Here is a 21,117-nt window from a genome sequence, read left to right as displayed (position 1 = left end):
CCTTTATTACATTAATTATTTTTTAAATGACGCTCACTATTGAGCCATATCAGTAAAATGTTTTGCGTTTCATATTAAAATTCGCTTTATATCTTGACTTTACTACCCGCCGATTTCCTTAGTGGAGCTGTAATTAGTTCATCCCGCTAAGATTTATGTTTGAGCCGAGATCTAGGAAAATGTGATTTAATGCATGTGCGTAAAGTTTCGTCACATATAAGCCTTTGCCGTCCGCACATGCTAATCGGGCACTACATTTTCGCCCCAAACTGGAATTTGGCTCAGAAGAGACGGCATTTTTAAAGAAGATTACAATAAAGGCGGAAAGTGTCTTCCTTGATTAGCCTTGTACGACACTCTACGCACATGCGTTAAGTGGATTTTCCCAGAGCGTGATTCATGTGTTGCATTTAGGGTTTTATGCTTTCCAGTGGTTTATAGAGAAATATCAGTCAATTAAAAATGACAATGCACTGTTTAAAACAGTGAAAGTAACAGTGAAATAACGTTATTGTTTATATGTCGTGATGCCATTATTTTAGAGTAATTCTCCAGGTTAAATACCAAAAAAGTCATTCGTAAGCATAAAATAAAATTTAATTGCTTTGCTGGAAAATCGATTTAAATTCACTTGTGATCATAGATTTGTTTATGTGATCAAGCCTGACTTAAAATCCATATTCTACCAGATCCACCAAATATCCTCTATTTCTTTTATTCCGAGCATTTTACGCGGAGTGAATCATTTACGCGGTAACGAAGTGTATAAAGGTTTCCGCCCTGTTATGGAAACGCCCCATAGTTGATCTAAGAGTGTGCTTTAGATTTAATAACCATACTAAGTGGTTCGATTCAAAAATTAGCTTTTGGGGAATACGAGTTACCATAAATGCACCGAATGATGTATCACAAAAAGCCATTCACTGTAAAAGTATTTGAAATTTTATTTTTTTAATGATTCCGTGGGTTGACCAATTTATTTTCGTCAGCACACAATTTCGTCATAAAAATGACTATTTCGTTAGCACATAAATTCTGTATTTTTTGAATTTGAAAAAATGCGTTCAACACAGCGACGCAATTTATTTTTTTCCCCAAATCCAAAATCTACGATGTAAAGTGTCCATAAAAAGGTAATTTATTGAAGTATACACGAATTTTCAATTACAACGGCGGTACTCTATAGTCTCCGCCTACTGAATTTGCTTAAATTGCTTTCTTTACTTTTTTGTGGTTCGGTAAAATTTGAAAATGTATTGTACTAATATTTATTATATTGCGTACAACTATCTTCATTTTCATATCTTAAAAACAGATGGTATTTGCCGCATAAATCTTCAAATAATTAATGATAGCTTGTGTACAAGCATAATCTATTGCGCAATTCTAGATGGAACCATAGTAACGAACGCGGATCTTCATTCGTACCCTAACAACTCGTTCCAACTCTCGGTTGTGGCAACAGACAAGTATAACAATAATCCGACTCCGTACACCGTCATTGTAGAAATAACTGGTCAGTACATTGAGACAACTAGGTAAGTGTTGGATAAATTAATTTAGCGAGGATAACAAAACCGAAACCACAAACATTGGCGACGTAAATGCTAACGTATTCGTTTTAGACACAGTTACCGGATATATTCTAGTTTTGTCAATGTTTCTCTGCCTTTGAAAAAAAAACAGATGGAATAATAAAACAAAACACGAACACCCACAACTGACGAAAGGAAACAAATCAAATCGACGACAATATTTGTACTTGTGTTCGCTGTTTATGTCATGGTATTTTAATTTTGTCAATGCATGTGAAATGTACCATTTAATGTCGAGATTCGTCTTATAGCTACGAATCGCTCCGACCGGTTTCGCATTAAAATATTTCTTTCTGTCATTGTTTGCCTTTCCACCTTGATTATTGGAGGGGAGGTTATTGTGATTAAGTAACAAGGAATGAGTTTGAAATCATGATTGATAAAGCGCTTGATTTAAACAAGAACGTCATCATGCTTGGGGACATAAATGAAGACCAATTTAAACACAATGCTTGCCTCTCTCAATCAGTATCCCTGTATAACATGCACAACGTTATCTCTCAAGCGACAAGGGTCACCGCAAATACTGCTACACTTATTGATCCGATATTAGTCTCGGATACCATTTCATGCTTGAACAGTAAAGTAATAGTTATCCCTCAAACTGTTAGTGACCATCATGCTTCTACCATTCATGTTACAATTCCTTTAATAAACAGCAAACCGATTCAACGAAACATTTGGTTGTATAAATATGCCGATTTCGATCGACTAAACAATCTTATTACATGTACAAATGGGAATTTATCCATGATTCTAATGTAAATGAAGCAACTGTTATGTTTACGAACAAACTTATCGAACTTATAAAACTTTGCATTCCAAATAAACTTGTCACAGTGCGCCGTTTGTCAGATACTGACAAGTCAAACTGTTTTAACAGATACTTTGCCTCCATTGCGTCGTTGAATGACTCAGCCGGTGTTCTTCCACAATTCTCAGATGTCTCTAATGCAAAATTATATAACCTGGCCATATCAGAATCGGAAATTATAGATGTTATTAAATGCTTAATAACCAATAAAGCCGTCGGTTGTGACCTTATAAGTCATATTGTCATTAAGAAAACGTGTAATTCTATTGCTTAGCCTTTTTGTATCCTCTTTAACAAATCACTAAACGAAAGTACATATCCCGCCCAATGGAAAGAAGCGCTTGTAATGCCTCTATTTAAAAAGGGGAACCCGAATAATCCTTTACAACTACCGTCCTATCTCATTGTTAAGTTGCGTAGGCAAGCTGATGGAGAGGATAGTTTATAAACATTTATACAACCACCTTCTTGCTAACAAACTTATATACTCCAACCAGTCGGGCTTCTTAAAAGGTCACTCCACGGTCGCTCAATTAATCGACATTTTTGATCGAATAACGAAAGGTATTGATGAAAAGAAACTCACATGCATGGTTTTCTGTGATATTTCTAAAGCGTTCGACCGCGTCTGGCACACAGGACTACTCTTCACACTTTAACAAAATGGATTTGATGGTAATTTACTTAATTGGATAAAAAGTTATCTAGGGAGTTGCATTCAAAAAGTCGTGGTTTGTGCATCAATATCTCAAACGTTAGAGCTTAATGCCGGTGTTCCACAGGGATATGTTCTAGGCCCATTATTTTTTCTTGTTTACGTAAACGACATAGTCAAGCACCTTCAATGTACTGCCCGCCTTTTTGCCGATGACACTTCACTCTAATGTACTACCTCAAATATATATATAGCATTGAAATTGTTCTGAACCATGACCTACAAGTTATAAGTAACTGGGCAAAACTATGGCTTGTAGATTTTAATCTACATAAAACCATGGCTATGTTGTTTTTATCACACCATGCTGTTCCCCAACCACATGTTTTATTTAATAATGTACCGGTCAATTTTGTAGAAAACCACAATCATCTCCTACTAGATTTATCATACACAATTCAGGTATTTCAATACATGTATATACCAAAACACTCATATGGTAAACAAATGAACAAATACATTACCACCTGTCAACTTAATGTACGTCTTTAATGCGGACTCGAAATATATAATGATAATTATATAAGCAATAGTAAAGTATGTTTGATTGGTTATTGTCGGCTCAGATACTACTTCAAAGTACCCGGGGTAATTAAAAAATATACTGCAAAGTATGCGGGGTACAGAAAATATGTTAGTATATTATACCAGTTCTAAAAAGTCTTCCGGAGTATAACCGGGTGCGTATTTTCCGTATCCAGGGTACATTGTAGAATACTTCTGAGTACCCGGGGTACTTTTAAGTAGTCCCTGAGCCGACAATGACGAATTGAGCGTAAATTATGTGTGGTGTCCCTCGATCGTGCTTAGGCTACTACAAAGTATCCGGTGTATGGAAACTGTACTAAAAGTGCCTTGGAATCTCGCCGAGTGCCTTTAAGCGTATTATCCGTACCTGGGTAACATTGTAGTATACCTAATACTAATAGTACACAGGGTACTTTGAAGTAGTACCTGAGCCGACAATTAACAGTTGAGCATTAATTATGTGAGGTGTCCCGCGATCGTGCTTAGTCTTTCGCTTTCAATAAGCACGCTCACACACAGGGAAATATATGTAAATTTATCAGCTGTATGCGTGTATATGGTACCCCGGGTACTTTAAAGTTTACTACACGGAACCTGGTGTATGGAAAATAGTGTATGGTACCTTTAAGCGTATAATTCGTACGTTGGAACATGGTAGTTTACCTAAGGGTACATGGGGGTACTTTATAAGTAGTACCTGAGCCGACAGGGACCAATTGATTATGTGTGGTGTCCCTCGATCTTGCTTAGGATTTCGCTTTCTGTAAATCTATTAGCTGTATGTGTTTATATTTCATTAAATATAACAATGCATATTCATTCTTTATTCTTTCTTGTTTTATTTGTTAAGTTTATTTTATGGTGTTTCTTTTTTCAATTACTTTATACTTTGCGTGTGTGTATGTCTGCAATATTTTTCTATGTGTACATGCATATTAAAGGGATCTATTTACGGTTTGGTAAATTGACAAAATTGAAAAAAGTTGTTTCAGATATTTGAGAGGAAACAGTATTACTGAACATTTGCCATGGTCTAATATAGCCATTATATGCATCTTTTGACGATTTAAAAACCTAAAAATTATAAAGCGTTGCAACGCGAAACGATTGAATAATTTGGAGAGTTCTGTTGTTGTCGTTGAAATTTGTGAAACTACGAAGATTGCTTATATAACGTATAAAATACGTATCTTATGTATGCTTGGCAAGTTAGCTCAGTTGGCTAATCGTTTTTACTGCAGGATTCCGGGGGTCACTGGTTCGAGCCCTGCTTCGGGCTACTTTTTTTTCCTTTTTTAAATTTTATTTTGGATTTTTTACTGGAGCTTTTAAAATTTAATGTTTACATTTATCAATATAAAGCATTTAATGACAAACTTCAAAACATGCCAAAATCTTTGAAAAGGCCCCTTTAAATAATCTAGCCTTATTACCGAAAACAAATATGGAATATGTTCAATAAATATTTTAATTGATGCAGCAAGTCTTTCATAGCATTTCAAACCTCATTCACTTAGGAAAATAGTAAAAGTTACACCAACACCACATTTTATCTTTATTTTAATAACAACTTGTTTACAATGCAAACATTCGCCCGATATTATTCAACTTACTTATGGAACATGACACTTATCCGATTGCAGCGAGAATACAGTCATAAGAATGTGTCCTAATTCAAACTACACTGTTATACACAATACAATTTCAACTGCTACCATAAAACCAGATCGTCAGATTCTACGGTGAAAACAATTTGTGCAGTGTAACCTTTTCTTTTGCTTTGCTCTAATCGATAATTCACATCTTTCGCCATAAACGATTCGTTATCAAGTTTATGTTTTGAGCATTTCTCAACAAAATACACGCAAATTGATGTCGATTGCAACATATATTGTGTTTGTAACAATGTATTAGGTTGATTGAACTCGATTTTATAGACATTCGTGATACATATTTTTTTTACATTGTTTTTGCCTTTGAACAAAAAGAACTATGAGCTGTACGTATGTACTCATAAACGCTCAGAGCATTCAAGAAGAACTTCAACGATAAAGCATAAGCTTTCTAAAGCAAAAGGTAAATTTCCGACGTCATTTTATGTAATTAACAGTAAATACTAAATATACGTCTTGTTGTGATTCACATCCATACGGTATTTTTCACACCTATCAGTCTGTATATTATCAGTGGGACGAAACGTCCAATGCCTCCCTACACAAATATCAGAGGCACGAACTGGAAGTGGCACGAATTATCATATTGTCGTGCTGTGGTAAAAGGTAATGGCCTATAAGTAAATATATCGTAAACAAACCATATGAATTTATTATTTAAAGGCCTTACCGAACATTCCACGCAGAATGAAGTTATGTGTTCGTTCCTCGGAAATAAACAAACGTAATATTCCCGCGATGTTTACTGTGTCAATGTTTTATGTAGTCGTAAAAATAGCGTTTTTAATAATTCGTTACTCTGCATTTGGAACCAAAATGTTTTTTTAAACAAAGTCCTTTCTTCAAGTCAGTAACAGCGTCGTTGATATGTCTAGTTGCGATGAATAAAATTTTTTATTGAAAACAAATCATTGAAAATAACTGTGCCTAACAATATCACTTTCCGCATATTAACATAAATGTACACAATTAGAGGCAAAATTTGCTTTCTTCATATATGTTAGGGTTATGACTGAAAAATGAATAGCGCTCATATCCGCGGAAAGAGTTTTTATTGAACGTACGGGTTTTATAACAATCTGAACACTTTGGACAGTGGGCTACACATCGCCGGTATGGCGGAAGTGTCCGAGGATTCCCGATTGGGTTTTTAATAAACTATTACACAATGGTAACGAATATTGAAATAGAAAAAAATATCATATTAAATTATGTTCATACTGAACATTTTCTTCAACTTCATGATGTATTGATGAATGTGCGAAGGTTTTTTCTGGTCAAACAATACGGAAAGGGTCGTACACAACGGAAATGTAATTCTGTCATTTTCCTTAAAAAGTATAATGTCCCTTACCGTGGTGTTAATTAAGGGCCACGTGTCAAATTGCAAGTATAATGTATCGGATTATAATCGATAATCAGGATAAATATACAGATAATTCAATAAAGATAAAGTCAATATAGGTACAGTATACGTGTTTGTTCATTGGAGTATCGCATGTTATAAAATAGTAATTATTTCATAATTTTCTTCACATGCTTCAAAGTCATTTCGTCACACAAATGACGTCATTTTGTGTTTTAAAATGTATCGATGCATGCCACGGGAGAAAGGGTAACTTTTCAGCGGAAGGGAAACAGTTGTTGATTATTTTCTTGAAAAGGGGCATAAAAGAAACATTCACTCGTGATCATAGAACAATACTATTTTCACTTATGGCTGCGCTATTCTTGAAAATATAGTGTATATGATCTCTCACGAAATAACAAATGATCTTACACTGACATGAACAAATATCCTCTATTTAATCTTTTTGCATAACACGTCGTTTCTGTTCGTTTATTTTCCTTTTTAAAAAACAACAAAAACATTGTTCATCATTATATTCGTTTTTGGGTACAATAAGGTAATAATATACATTTCAACAGATAATTATATTACATAAAAGTTAAATGTTGATTTCATATCAATAATTCAAATTAAAATTAAACCACCAAGAAGAGTGATGACATATAGACAAAAATCACAAATGCAAGAAGAGACGGGTCTTACAAAGGGTAATGGGTTACATAACCCAACTGTTCGAAATAAATATGGTAAAAATGTACAACTATTAGAAGTATACATGGTAATAACTGTTTAATAACAGTATATTAAAGACTTTTGAATTCTTACATGCGAGTTTATAAAACATCATGGGGATGCTGAACATTGAATAAAACTTGGCTGGCCTGGTTATGAAATTCACTACAATCCAAACACTTGTTCTGAATCAAACCCGTTTTGCTTCAGGGTCAGTTAAATACTGAAAATCACAAAAACAAGATATTAACAACAGTAAGAAGATTTTCAAAACAGAGCCAGTAAAACGAATCAATGTGTGATTAATATTAATGTATACATTTACAAAAACATAGTTGCGTGTATTTCATAATTCTAAAATTAGCGCATTTGCAGGATGAGGCGGGTTTACAGGATGTTGGGTTCGAGTGGTTGCGATGAGTTCAAAATATAAAGAAAATAAAGAGACCACCAACAATTTGCTGTCAAGTGACTAATGGTCAATATATATTTCGGATTAAACACAAACACACACGTGTTGGTCTTTTTTAGAAGTAATCGCCCAAACGCGACAAAACTCTCGGGAAGACATCAAATTCAGGCGACATACTTTGTCCCACTTTTGCCGAGCACTCCGGTCCCGCGCACTTGTTGTTGTAACCTGAACAATGAACACTATGCACATGCAGGTTGTATCGAAGTGTGTTAATATGAACATTGTCAAATTTCACAAGAAAGATATGATTTAAATTTTAAAAATAATATCATAACCTTCGATTGGCAGAAAATAAACAGCTCAGCTTGTAAAACCACGGGGTCATGTAGTTTCAGAGAACATTATGTGACTCTTTTTTATATTGAAGTATGTATAATCACTGCAACCCCACGCAGGGGTAAGGCGCTTTACTTTCGTTCTACGATGATTTAAAAAGAGATTTTGTGATAAAAATAAGGACCTAAATAAGCTACCTAGGCAAATATCAGCCTTTGACTCACAATTTGTAATTCACTTAATTAACATATACAAAGAATAAATGGCATGTTGTATTTCAATACATACGGTATTTTCGAACAAATATAACCTTCTATTCCTTAAAATGATTCTCTGAATTGTAAAGTATGCGTCAGTTGTAAGATTGAAAAATAGTGATAGTAGAAGTAGTAGTAGTAGTAATAGTAGTAGTAGTAGTAGTAGTAGTAGTAGTAGAGGAGTGTAAAGTATAGTATTTTTATGTAGTATAGTGTAGTAGTAGTAGAGTATGTAGTAGTAGTAGTATTTGTAGTAGTGTAGTAGTAGTAGTAGTAAGTAGTAGTAGTAGTAGTAGGTATTAGTAGTAGTAGTAGAAGAAGTAGTAGTAGTAGTAGTAGTCGTAGAGTATTAGTATTAGTATAGTAGTAGTAGTGTAGTATAGTAGTAGACAAGAGTCGTAGATAGTAGTAGTAGTATTTGTAGTGTAGTAGTAGTGTAGTAGTAGTAGTATTATTAGTAGTAGTAGTATGTAGTAGTATCGTGTAGTGTAGTAGTAGTAGTAGTAGTATCGTAGTAGTAGTGTAGTAGGAGTAGTTAGTAGTAGTATTAGAGTAGAAGTATTAGTAGTAGTAGTAGTAGCTAGTAGTAGTAGTAGTATTTATAGTAGTAGTAGAGAACAAACAAACAAAAATAGTAGTAGAGAGTAGTAGTGTCATCGTAGTAGTAGTAGTAGTAGTAGTAGTATAGTAATAGTAATAGTAGTAGTAGTAGTAGTAGTAGTAGTAGTAGTAGTGTAATAGTAGTAGTAGTTAGTAGTGTAGTAGTAGTAGTAGTAGTAATAGTAGTAGTAGTAGTAGTAGTAGCAGTAGGCAGTAGTAGTAGTAGTTAGTATAGTAGTAGTAGAGTAGTAGTAGTAGTAGTAGTAGTCGTAGTAGAGTAGTAGTCGACGTAGTAGTAAGTAGCTAGTAGTAAGTAGTCGTAGTAGTAGTAGTAGTAGTATAGTAGTATTAGTAGTAGTAGTAGTAGTAGTAGTAGTAGTAAGTAGTAGTCAGTAGGTAGTAGTAGTCGTATAGTAGTAGCAGTAGTAGTAGTAGTAGTAGTAGTAGTAGTAGTAGTAGATAGTAGTAGCCGTAGTAGTAGTAGTAGTAGTAGTAGTAGAGTAGAGTAGTAGTAGTAGTAGTAGTAGTAGTAGTAGTAGTAGTAGTAGTAGTAGTAGTAGTAGTAGTAGTAGTAGTAGTAGGTAGTAGTAGTAGTAGTAGTAGAGTAGGGAGTAGTAGTAGTTAGTAGTAGTAGTAGAGTAGTAGTAGTAGTAGTAGTAGTAGTAGTAGTAGTAGAAGTCGAAGTAGTAGTAGTAGTAGTAGTAGTAGTAGTAGTAGTAGTAGTAGTAGTAGTAGTAGTAGTAGTAGTAGTAGTAGTAGTAGTAGTAGTAGTAGTAGTAGAAGTAGTAGTAAGAAGAAGTAGTAGTAGAAGTAGTCACAGATTATACGTTTCAGAAATCATGCATTATACAAATTACACTTTTCAGAAATCATACTTTTTACACATTACACTTTTGACAATTATTATTTTTTATTTTTTTACATTTTAATAGTTTTTCATTGATTCGTGTTTTTGTACTGTTCTGAATCAATTTTTTATTACTTTTTTCGTTGATTCGTATTTTTGAACTGTGTTGAATCAATTTTGTATGTGACAAATTTTATAACAATAAAACGGAAAATGTGCCAGTATAACAAAAAAAAATTGAAAATATTTAGCAACAACTAAAACGACAAACACTCGCATCGTGAAGGAGATCAAGTTGATGTTTGTGGATCAATGTCCCAATGTTCATTTATGAGTTAATTTGCATTTCAAAGTTTATAAGGTCCTTACGCGTCTGTGACTGCATTTACTTTCTACAAACAAGGACGTTTGGTCGAATACTGAATTAAAGCAGCAATTTACAGCAATTAAGTTATTGTCACTGTATATGTAATTTTGGTGTGCTGTTGGGCGGAAATCCGGAAAAAAACAGAGGACATCCCTCTATCCGAAGAGCAAACCGGACATGTGTATATTAGTTCCCCGGTGATGCCTCTCCCAGCTGCAATGCGTGGCTCGATGACGTCAAAGTTTGACAACCTATGGCGAATTTCGTGTCCGGCCAGCAATAACAACAGGAACGGACGCCAATATTTACCTCTCACTCCCCTGGGTCCGCCTATCATCCCACCGCCACTTCTGGCTCCTCCACTGCCGCCATTTCCAGCGCCCATACAGAACGGGCCCGTGAAGCCGCCATTACCGCTTCCACTGACTACCGGAAACATCGGGTTGATGCTGCCTGTAATGAAGAAATGCAGTGCTCGTGTAAATACGCGCCATGTGGCATCTTAAAACAAAATTTGTTGTAAAATATGGAAAAAAACATCTTCATTATCCTGGCGACATTTAAAAAAATCGGATTTATCCATTAAGAGTCATTCTTCCATGCAACTCCATCCAGCTCCTTTGTTCATAGCATGAAGTATGATTTGGACCCCTATATCACGTTTCGATTTATTTTCCGCCCAAGAAGCGGGACGGACGAACGATACAAGCGAAATTTATGATCCGAACTCACGTCGTAGGCATCGCACGCTCGAAAATGACCTCAATTCACCAATTTCCCCACATAAGGCCACTGCATAGACACAGTTTAAGTCATTATACTAGTGAAATACATGTTCAATTAAACATACATAGGTCATGCAATATAGAAGTTTAAGAGATTAACTCAAGGTTTTATACCGTCGATTTGCGGATGCGTAATATTTTCTTTAAAAAAGTGCATATATAATGTACGTATTCAGTAAATGTGCGTGTTTTGTGATTCTGAAAACGGGACGCACGATTTTGTCAAATCTTTGTGAATTTATATAAAATGTGTAAAAAAACGTATAAGACATATAATTCAATATAAATTAAAATAAAAGTTAGAGAACATGTGTCGAAAAATGCGAAATAAGCCAGATATTTTATTCTAAAATCGAAAATGTCTGAATTATAGTCGAATTCGACAGCATGCATATGATGAATGTACGATGTGAATCTAAATTTATTTTTACGGATCATTTTAATTTCCGGCAACGATATCTATTCATACGACACACAAACACTAACTCCGATCCTAATAAAAAAGACGAATGCTTCGGTTATTGTAGGAACATATGTACGAAATATCTTCGTCACAATCGGCTCAGGGAGCTTATCTGTCTTTGCTGCATTTTATGAAATTGGTCTTCAATGTATTTTTTTTTCTTGCCTATTTTGTGTTATTGTAACATATTTTTTTATCAATTTATTTCCATTTAACACATATAAAACTCGTGCAGTCCCGCTTTAACATACGTATTACAAAAAACTAATTGAGATTGTTCTTCAAAAAGTCGTCGCACACATTAGTCATTTCTTTACACATTAATGTTATTCAATCGGTTAACCACGGGTGGTCGGACGGAAGGACATGTGCAATGTATCATGTTTCCCATTCCGCGTGGGCATATAAATAAACAGGTCAAAACTTATATTGAAATAGAAGCAAGGGCGTTCTCTTTGTGTTTTACCATAACATGAATTACACAATGTCTTCTATGTGTTATACCATAACATGAAGTACAAAATGTCTTCTATGTGTTATACCATAACATGAAGTACAAAATGTCATCTACGCATATTGAGGTTTTTGATAAGAATACCATAGACGGGGTCAACTGTTATTTGTCTTTTTATTTCAACACCGTATTAGTGTATTTTAAAATTTGCCGCATTAAGACACTGTTGAATTAGTTGAATGCTTAACCCTTTTTTTATGGTTGGAAATTATGAAAGCGGTGATACAACTCGGAACCCCTCGACCAAAATATGGACACTGTATTAGCCGCGTTCTTGTAATATTGGGTTTAATGCTTAATAAACGTCTCACATTAGTATGTGCAGTCCGCATAGGCTTATCAGGGACGACACTTCCCGCCAAGACAGGGACGGCACTGCCCGCCAAGACAGGGACGACACTTCCCACCAAGACAGGGACGACACTTCCCGCCAAGACAGGGACGACACTTCCCGCCAAGACAGGGACGACACTTCCCGCCAAGACAGGGACGACACTTCCCGCCAAGACAGGGACGACACTTCCCACCAAGACAGGGACGACACTTCCCGCCAAGACTGGTAATTTCGTCTAGAAGACACTTCTTTTAAACAGTAAATTCCTTAAAAGTGGAAACTGTCGTCCCTGATTAGCATGCGCCAACTCCTTTTAACATCATTTATGCATTAAACTCCGTTTTACAAGAACGAGCCTCATATTTTGTTGATGAGGTTAAATCAAAAAACGAAATAACAGTACCTCCGCTTCCCGGACATATCGACCCGAAACAACTAGAAGACGACCCGCTAACGACTTTAATAGCTCCTCATTCGTCCATCCCGCCACCTGAAGCGCTCCCGTCACTGGTTCCAACCGACGCTGCATTTCAGGGATCACCACCTCCGCCACTGCTTCCGGTTCCTGAACCAGATCCCCAAGAGTCTCTTCCAGCACTTGCGCCGTCACCGCTCCCGGACGATGAGAGCCCGTTGCCGCTTGAAGAGCTCATACCGGATGTTGAAGTGATTGGTTCTTTTGTGGTTTGTTCCAAATTTTGCAGTGTTGCGAAGATCCTAGAATGGTATCATCATCATCATCATCATCATCATCATTATCATCATCATCATCATCATCATCATTATCATCACCACCACCACCACCACCATCATCATCATCATCATCATCATCATCATCATCATCATTATCAGAACCGACATCATGATCTTAATCATCAAATACAACAGCATCCCCGTCGATACCATCATCAACCGACACATCATCATAGATATCTTCATAATCATCATCAATATCATGAGCAACATGGTTATAATCAACCTTATCATCATCATTAGAAGCAGCCTCAGAAGCAGTAGCACCACCACCTACATCATAATCAATCGGCACCATCATAAAAATCATTCCTATTCTCATCCTTCTACAATTCTTCGTCAGCATCATCACTTCCACAAACATTACCCGCTCAAAATAAAACTCACCCCACCATCATCATCACCAACATTACCACAGATCAAGTGATAATTCTATACGGCTCTGAATCCACGCATGCGCACGTCTGACAGCCAGTCTCATCTGTTAGTGTGTAGCCATCGTTGCACGACAACATGCACGTGTCGTTGCACTTTCGGTACGTGTCGCCGCTGATCGGAAGTACACCTGGTTCGTGTAAGTAAATAACATCGATCTTTATCTTCTAAGTTAACTCAAGTTTTGTTTTTAATGCAAACGTCATACATAATACATATCCTTTTGAAAATAGCTAAAATACGTTTAGTTGAAATAATGATGCGAAAGTCTAAGAATTGTTTGGTGAATACGGGCCCGGGATAAAATCAAGTTCTATTTATTAAGAAAATAACGATAAATTTTCACAATTACAGCACTCCATAAAACAAAACAAAAACAGTATTATCATCACTGTACCAGTCCAAATAAGTAGAATCAAAATCGACGCCCAAATGACATCCGACCCATTTGTGAATAACAGCGTCAAGAATACTTACTAGTACTAGTGTGTCATTATTATTGGCACTAAAACAGCGCTGCACCTCGCGCGTGTTACTATTTTGCAAAAGACTTCTTTTCCTAAAACGTAAAATATAAAAGGGCTGTCCGATGTTTGAGAACACTGTTACTAAATATGCATTAAGAAGCTCATATGTCTACCATATTAACCTCAATTGAGTAAAGGCTTATCAACGCCGTGGTGTTATGGACATGGTGTCCGCCTAGCGACCGGGAGGTCACGGGTTCGATCCCCTGTGGGAGCGTTATTTAGATTTCCTCCAAATGACACCAAGTACTGGTTATAGGCCCAGGAAACGGACTCGAGAGCATTTCAAATAAGTAGTAAGTACTTTCAATGCAATCGAGCTAAAATAAATAGGTTTAAACTAACGCGGCTTTCTGTCAATATGGGCGTAAAAGAAGGCTTTTTCAGTCCGTGTTCTTAAAATGGCAGTCCGTGATAGTTACACGAATAAAACATACAGATTACGGTTAGTTTTAGTGATATTTTACCCTATCTTGGTTCGACTGTTTCGACTGTTTGCGCTTAAATTATAACATACAGGTCCGTTTTCTGGTAAACACTGGTATCGGATTTCCGAAAGCGCGACTGAAGTTGAACTGTAAGAAAATGTTTGATATCAAATATATGTTCAAAATTTCAATTGCTACGAATCTGCTGTTAATAATATGTAATAACCGACATGTACCTAAATTATTTAGAGATGCTTAACTTAAAATAGACATTTAAATAAATAATTTCAGTACTTTGAAATTCTTTCGTAAGGGTTTATAAATTGGTGTTGTGGTGCATGTTATTAAACTTAAGTATTTACGCTATGATTATTTTTTCTTTCTCAATCTAAACGTTTTTTAATCATCTAAAATAACTTAAGGTCAGAATTGTATTTAAACAATTCTTTGTGTCTTCCACGCGTCCTTTATTTAAAACTGGCCGTAACTATGTTCATCTTTATCTAGTTTTTTGGACACTACAAAAAAAATCGTAACTGAACTTTTAAATAATACGCACTAAGGACTTTGTTTCTTAATGAAATATCTCAGAAAATATTCCCTGTGCAGGAATGTTCACGATTGAACGATCTTCACATCGAAAGAACCATAAAAGGCGCAAACATGTTGCGTTCTGACATTTGTAAATACTTAATTGCATTAATGTCTTAAATGACAGACAGACATTTTATTTAAGACGAGTACATTGTACATCGCCTAAACACATACATGTACAAAGAACATGTTAACATAATAAGGAATTCTTATTTTCGTAATTTGTGAAAAATGAATCAACAGTTTGGAAAAAGGTAAGTTTAAAAAAATAACGATACCATTTCTTTAATATCATAACTCACAGGAACAAACCTATCGTTAATTCAGAATTTAAAATTACTAAATTCAATCGTAACTATCACTTGTCGTATGATGATAAATAAAACAGGGCCAATTATCAATTATACCACTGACTTCAAATTCGCTGGTCGGTCCTTGTTCGTCCACGTCTGATTGCGCTATACGGAGAGATACGGAGAGATAGGGGGGGGGGGGGGGGGGGGGCAGGTGTGTCAGAGGGACGACCTTACGCAACTCTCTATGTGCACAACGACAGATAGTGAAAATGAGTCAAATTGATAACTGTAACTGTTAAACTGTAAAAAGTCGCCGCCTATAGATAAACAAGTTCATAATCGAATAAATAAGTAGATTCATATTGAAGTGTTTTAGCATAATTAATTAGCATATATCGCTGTCAATAAACGAATATCTCAACCTTATTTGAGCAAAAATACAAATGAATTTTGCTGAAAGAAATATAAATGTACGCTTTATATATTCATTGATTAATGATATGTCTTCGGATAGACCATCCGAACGCCCGACCGACCTACCGACCGACCACCGAATCGACGGCTAATTTACAAACTAACAAGGAGAAATCTTAATATATTTTTTTTGTATCGCGTCCTGGGAAAACGGGGCTTAATGCGCGGGCGTAAAGTGTCGTCCAAGATTGGCCTGTGCAGTCCGATATTGCTAATCAGGATCGACACTTACCAATGTTATGGTATTTGCGTTTAACTAAGTCTCTTCTTAGCGAAAATCTAGGTAAGGAAGAAAGTATCGTCCCTGATTAGCTTGGGCGGACTTCAAGGCTAATATGTTACGACACTTAACGCACATGCATTAAGCCCTGTTTCCCCAGAGCAAGACTAAGGTGCATAGATCATCAGCCGATTGGTTACTATGATTGCACGGCTTTGAAAGTATGTATGCTATTAAACCGTCCAATGATTGCTGGGTGGTTGGCTGCTTATCCTTGACAGCTGGTGCTTAAAATGTCAAATAAGGATTTGTTCACAAATATTCCTAGTTTTTGTAAATGTCATTACATGTATTTGCTTAGATTAATATTATATTTGCAATACTTTAAAGTTGTTCAAATATCAAAATAAGCAGTCGATTTTTTATTTCCAAAATTAGTAGTATTGGAAAATGCAAAGTTTATATAATACAATCCATTTTTGTTTCATAAACGTTAATATATATTTAACATTTCCATGTATGTGATACATTTTTAATATTTGTGTTCTATCATTTGCATTCCGATTTTGTGTTCCGTTAAGGCCGCTCGTTGTTTCATATATTATAAGCACCAGAAACCAAGTCAAAAAGGAAAACTGCAAAGCGAAATTCCGATGCGCGATCATGAAATAATTATCGCAATTTTGCATCGTAATTCGGTGACATCGTTTCGTGTTTTTAGTGCATTCCTTTATCTGTTTTAAGGGTGACAATTCGGAAAAAAGCTCCGGTATCACCAATAATACGTATATTTTCCTTGTGATTATTTTCAACTTATCATGAAAGCAAAACAAATTTTATTAAACAAAACATGGTGACTAAGCTACATACGAACACTTAGAAAAATACCTTTAGAGTTATTTTTGAGTGTGTCGCTATTGGAATTCTGAATAAATTCCTATCGAAGTATGCAGCGATATTTTGTTTTGTATTCATGCTTTTGCATATAATTGTTGATGTCTATTTCTAAGGGCGTAACCGGAAAAGATCACACATATATTTTATTATTATGCAAGGTAAAATTCAGTTCATTTAATCTATTTTGGCTATGGTTATGGTTGTTTGTAACTATTAAACGCCTTTTTTGTCTCGCTATAAATATAAACTTAAAATAGAAAATTACATAAGCTTCTCTGATATCTTTAATTAATCCGAATCGTGTCCGAAATATTACGAATCAACGGAATTATTCAAATACGCAAGAAACCATCTTTTTATTTTCTCCGCTTTCTAATCCTCGTCATTATAATCAGCAGCAATAGAAGTGGCGTTATGACCATAGCGTGTGTTATAATGATCACCATCATCATCATAGAAATAATCACAAATGTTTATCTTCATCATCAGTCTTTCTCATTATTTAAATCTTAATAACAATTTCATCGACAAATACACTTGTTTGTGAAATCAAGCGCCAATCACTAGTTTACAAACACCGTGCTCTGAACGTTATTCTATTTAGTCTGTGTGCATTACATTTTGTTGGGTACCCCCATGTTGTGTTGCTGATGACATAAATGTGCAGACTTTGATGAAATAATGAGCATTTTAATTCACAAAGCATCATTTATTTTTTATTATGCAACGTCATGTGTTTCAATTGGATACAATTGATAGGGTGTTTCGGGGAGTTGTATGACATTTTAAATGAAAGAAATTATAGAAACATGCACGACGCCTTTTTTTAATATAAATATACACACTCATCCTTAACTATAAATGTACTTCTGAACAGCTTATCGAATTGAATAATGTAATGCATCCATGCCAAAGATTCAAGATTATAAAGATACACATATACACGCAAGTTTAATGGTTAACAAAACGATTTATGGGTGCTCCATATAACGACCAAATATCAGTTGCTATGTATTAAATTGTCGTGGCCATACTTGAACATCGAGGTAACCATTGTTAAGGAACGATACTGAGAACGCTCCCTGCAAAAAAAAGCTAGTTTTCTAATACCACACGTTTTTCATGGTGGGAACTCCGTTCGGTAAGGTCTTGACTTTGTTGTACGAGAAGAATTTCTTGTAGGAGGCAGCCATGTTGCGCCCGTACACGTGAGTCTTGTAAAGCAGGTGATAAACACGAGCATGTCACGAGTCTCCATCCTGTGCCGCGTGACGCTGAGTTGACTGCAGAACAAAGGAACCCTGAAATACACGTTCAAAATACTATATTTAATAGTTTGTATTTAATGGGGCAGGGCATAGCAACGGACATCGTATGTACAGTATACTATTTTAATTAAACGCAGCGTCGCTGCGATTACCTTTCCTTATTTCTTATAAAATGTGGGACGTAGATGTACGAAAAAAGAGAAAAAAACACATAACTGCCTAACAGTTGCGTAATATATGAGGCTCGGCACGAATAAAATAAGGGCTTATTTTATTCTTATATACAACGAAGCAGGCAGTAACCTTTTATTTTCTATAAATATTCACGCTGGATGCCAAATTTAGAAATAAACTGTCACATGATTTTCCGTTTTAGGGGCGCACATCCAGCCGAACCTCCCTTAACAAAAAGTGTACATTTTTCATTCACATTTAAACGAAATGTTAATTGAAAAAAAAAACGATTTTTATCATGTATTTCATTGCAGTTAAACAATAATTAATATGCACTCGTCGCATTGTAAAATCCTGGCATGCATTTACTGAACCTCCCTTAACAAAAAGTGTACATTTTTCATTCACATTAAAACAAAATTTAAATTGAAAAAAAAAAAGATTTTTAACATGTATTTCATTGCAGTAAAACAATAATTAATATGCACTCGTCGCATTTTAAAATCCTGGCATGCATTAACTGAATTATATTATAATGGATACGTTATATATAGCAATAAATGTGATATAAACGAAGGCCAACTTATTTAAAACTTACTTTCGCATCAGTTGCATCGAACGCTTAAGACTTATTTAGGCACTCTCGAGTCCGTTTCCATGGAAAACTGTACAACAGTTTTCTTACCCCTTTTGGTTTATTCCACGAATAATAAATAAGCCACTGCGGTGGCGGCCCAGGCATGTAATCGTTTATATTATCCGGGTAGAAACTTTCCCCCCTCGAATCTGTCAAGAGAGCTATGTATGTTGACGCCGGCTTTCATGGCGCATCTGCCGACCTCTAAATCCTCAGAACTGCCCATTTCCTGACAAGCGCCGTTTTTGAAAGGTAAGACACGAGTAAATCAAGTCTCACCGATTCCTATTATACTCGAAACAGGTAAATCTAATAATTACCGGCCCCATTTTTCTGGAAACTAGGTTATAGAGTCTCTTTAGTTCCATCAGCTAAGACCAGAAATAATCAACTCAGACGCATAGCGCCCCATGTCCTCGTTCTAGTAAACATTGAACATCAATCGCACGTATAATAAATTTGTATTAAAATCTAACAATATAAAAAATAGTGCAACACGTGAGAAAAGGTATTACTGTCATAAATCCTGACACTGACGTTTCGATTTACATTTGCACAACACACTTATGCTTTATGTTGTGTTCACATTTTCTGAACGAAAGTATTTTTATACTTGATTTGCACGTGTCTGCAATATGCAATGTGTCGTCTACAAGCTATACGCCTTATGCTGACGCTTGTGACGTAATGTGGCTACCAAACACAAAATCTAACATAGTTCGAACTCATCCACATCTATGTTTCAACTCGCGATGTCGACACTTTCCCAAGAAGTTAGATCACTGGTCTAATAAACATTTAAGGGTAGTTTACTTTAAATATTGAATTATTTCGAATACGAATACAAATTTAAGGGTTAAAATCTTAAAATGTAGTTTAACCTTGATCCATTATGAATTATGTTTTTACGCATATAATTGAATACAACGCAACTTGATATATTGAGTGACAAGTTAAGTTGTTCATTTCTATAAGAGAACACGAGACACTGTATATTATTTCAATGGGACCACTTGATGTATTTATAATACGTGAAATCCTTAAAGTTCACTATTACCAACCTGAATCCCAGGTGTTTATTGAAATCTGACCTGTATCTATTACATTAACTGATATCTGACCTGTAATTTAGAATCCACAAAGCCAGGGCCGGGTTGCTCACAGCACCGTTAAGATAACATTAACGTTAAGCTTTACCTCCGTTAAGTACCCTAACGCAACGTATTTTTTTTTCAGCCGTTAACTTCATGTTGCTGAAACAGTTTTAACGCTGACGTTAATTAACGCAGCGTTAAGACTTTTACGTCAGTGTTAAATCACACAATCCATTCCAAAGTTCAACTTCCTGTTCCTGTTATCCAAAATGGCCTCCAACACAGCAGACAATTCTTTTCCTGAAATAAAAAGAAAAAAACGCAATGTAAATTTTAGTACGATTGAAACTTTCAAGTTGGAAGAACTTGTAAAAGAGGAGAAAATTTTTGCAATAATTACTTATAAGTGTTCAAATACTTTGAGTAACAAAACGAAACAGGAAACATGGCTTAAGAAAGCAGAAGAGATTTATTCACAAGGGGTTGCAATGAAAAGTGCTGATGAATGTAGAACAAGTGGCAAAACTTAAAAAGGGAATGTAAGACCTCTGTTACTCAGGAAAAGCTTGAAAGGAAGAAAACGAGTGAAGGGACCGTACCAGAAGTTGCTATGGCCAACGAACAGTATGTCATAAGTTCTGAAGTTTATAAAGATTCAGCATCACTCAATGTTATAAAAGAAGGAACGGGCGGCGAAGAAGCCATTTTGAAACCTAGCGTTTTATTGTGCTTTAGACCTCAATTAAAGTTAACGGCAAAAACTGCCGTTAAACTGGCCGTTAAAAGCCAGCGTTATTTTGAGCAACCCAATGTTAAAGCTGATGCTGATTTTAACAGGCAAGTTTAATGATTAATTAAAGATACTAATTGACAAAAAAGTATGTATTTTTTCATTTTACGCCACGTTCAAAATGTTTACGTTAAATGAAACATCGATTACAGTCTCACAATTGATCAGAGTACATATAGAAAAACGAAAAACGATGGGATAAAT

At 35.5% G+C, this 21,117-nt stretch overlaps 1 protein-coding gene across 1 annotated transcript; it reads right to left on the bottom strand.

Annotated features, from left to right (window-relative positions):
• Nucleotides 1–7,620: 7,620 nt before the first annotated feature.
• On the bottom strand, nt 7,621–18,143 carry LOC127864679 (serine, glycine and glutamine-rich protein-like). The gene is made up of 5 exons (XM_052404584.1): nt 18,061–18,143; nt 12,871–13,043; nt 10,540–10,683; nt 7,998–8,048; nt 7,621–7,631 (listed from the first exon to the last, which is right to left on the bottom strand). Exons 1-5 carry the CDS (start codon nt 18,141–18,143, stop codon nt 7,621–7,623), a joined length of 462 nt encoding a protein of 153 aa, XP_052260544.1.
• Between the last annotated feature and the right edge of the window lie 2,974 nt (nt 18,144–21,117).

The sequence above is a fragment of the Dreissena polymorpha genome, chromosome 1 (assembly GCF_020536995.1).
Source record: "Dreissena polymorpha isolate Duluth1 chromosome 1, UMN_Dpol_1.0, whole genome shotgun sequence".
NCBI lineage: Eukaryota > Metazoa > Mollusca > Bivalvia > Myida > Dreissenidae > Dreissena > Dreissena polymorpha.
Note: the sequence above shows the minus strand (reverse complement) of the source record. Positions and strands in the feature narration are given on the sequence as shown.

Coding starts and splice junctions, on each gene's coding strand:
- LOC127864679 (XM_052404584.1), bottom strand. CDS start 18,143: ATGGCTGCCTCCTACAAGAAATTCTTCTCGTACAACAAAGTCAAGACC. Junction 13,044..18,060: donor CCCACCATGAAAAACGTGTG/GTATTAGAAAAC, acceptor ATACCATTCTAG/GATCTTCGCAACACTGCAAA. Junction 8,049..10,539: donor CGGACCCAGGGGAGTGAGAG/GTAAATATTGGC, acceptor TTCATTGTTCAG/GTTACAACAACAAGTGCGCG.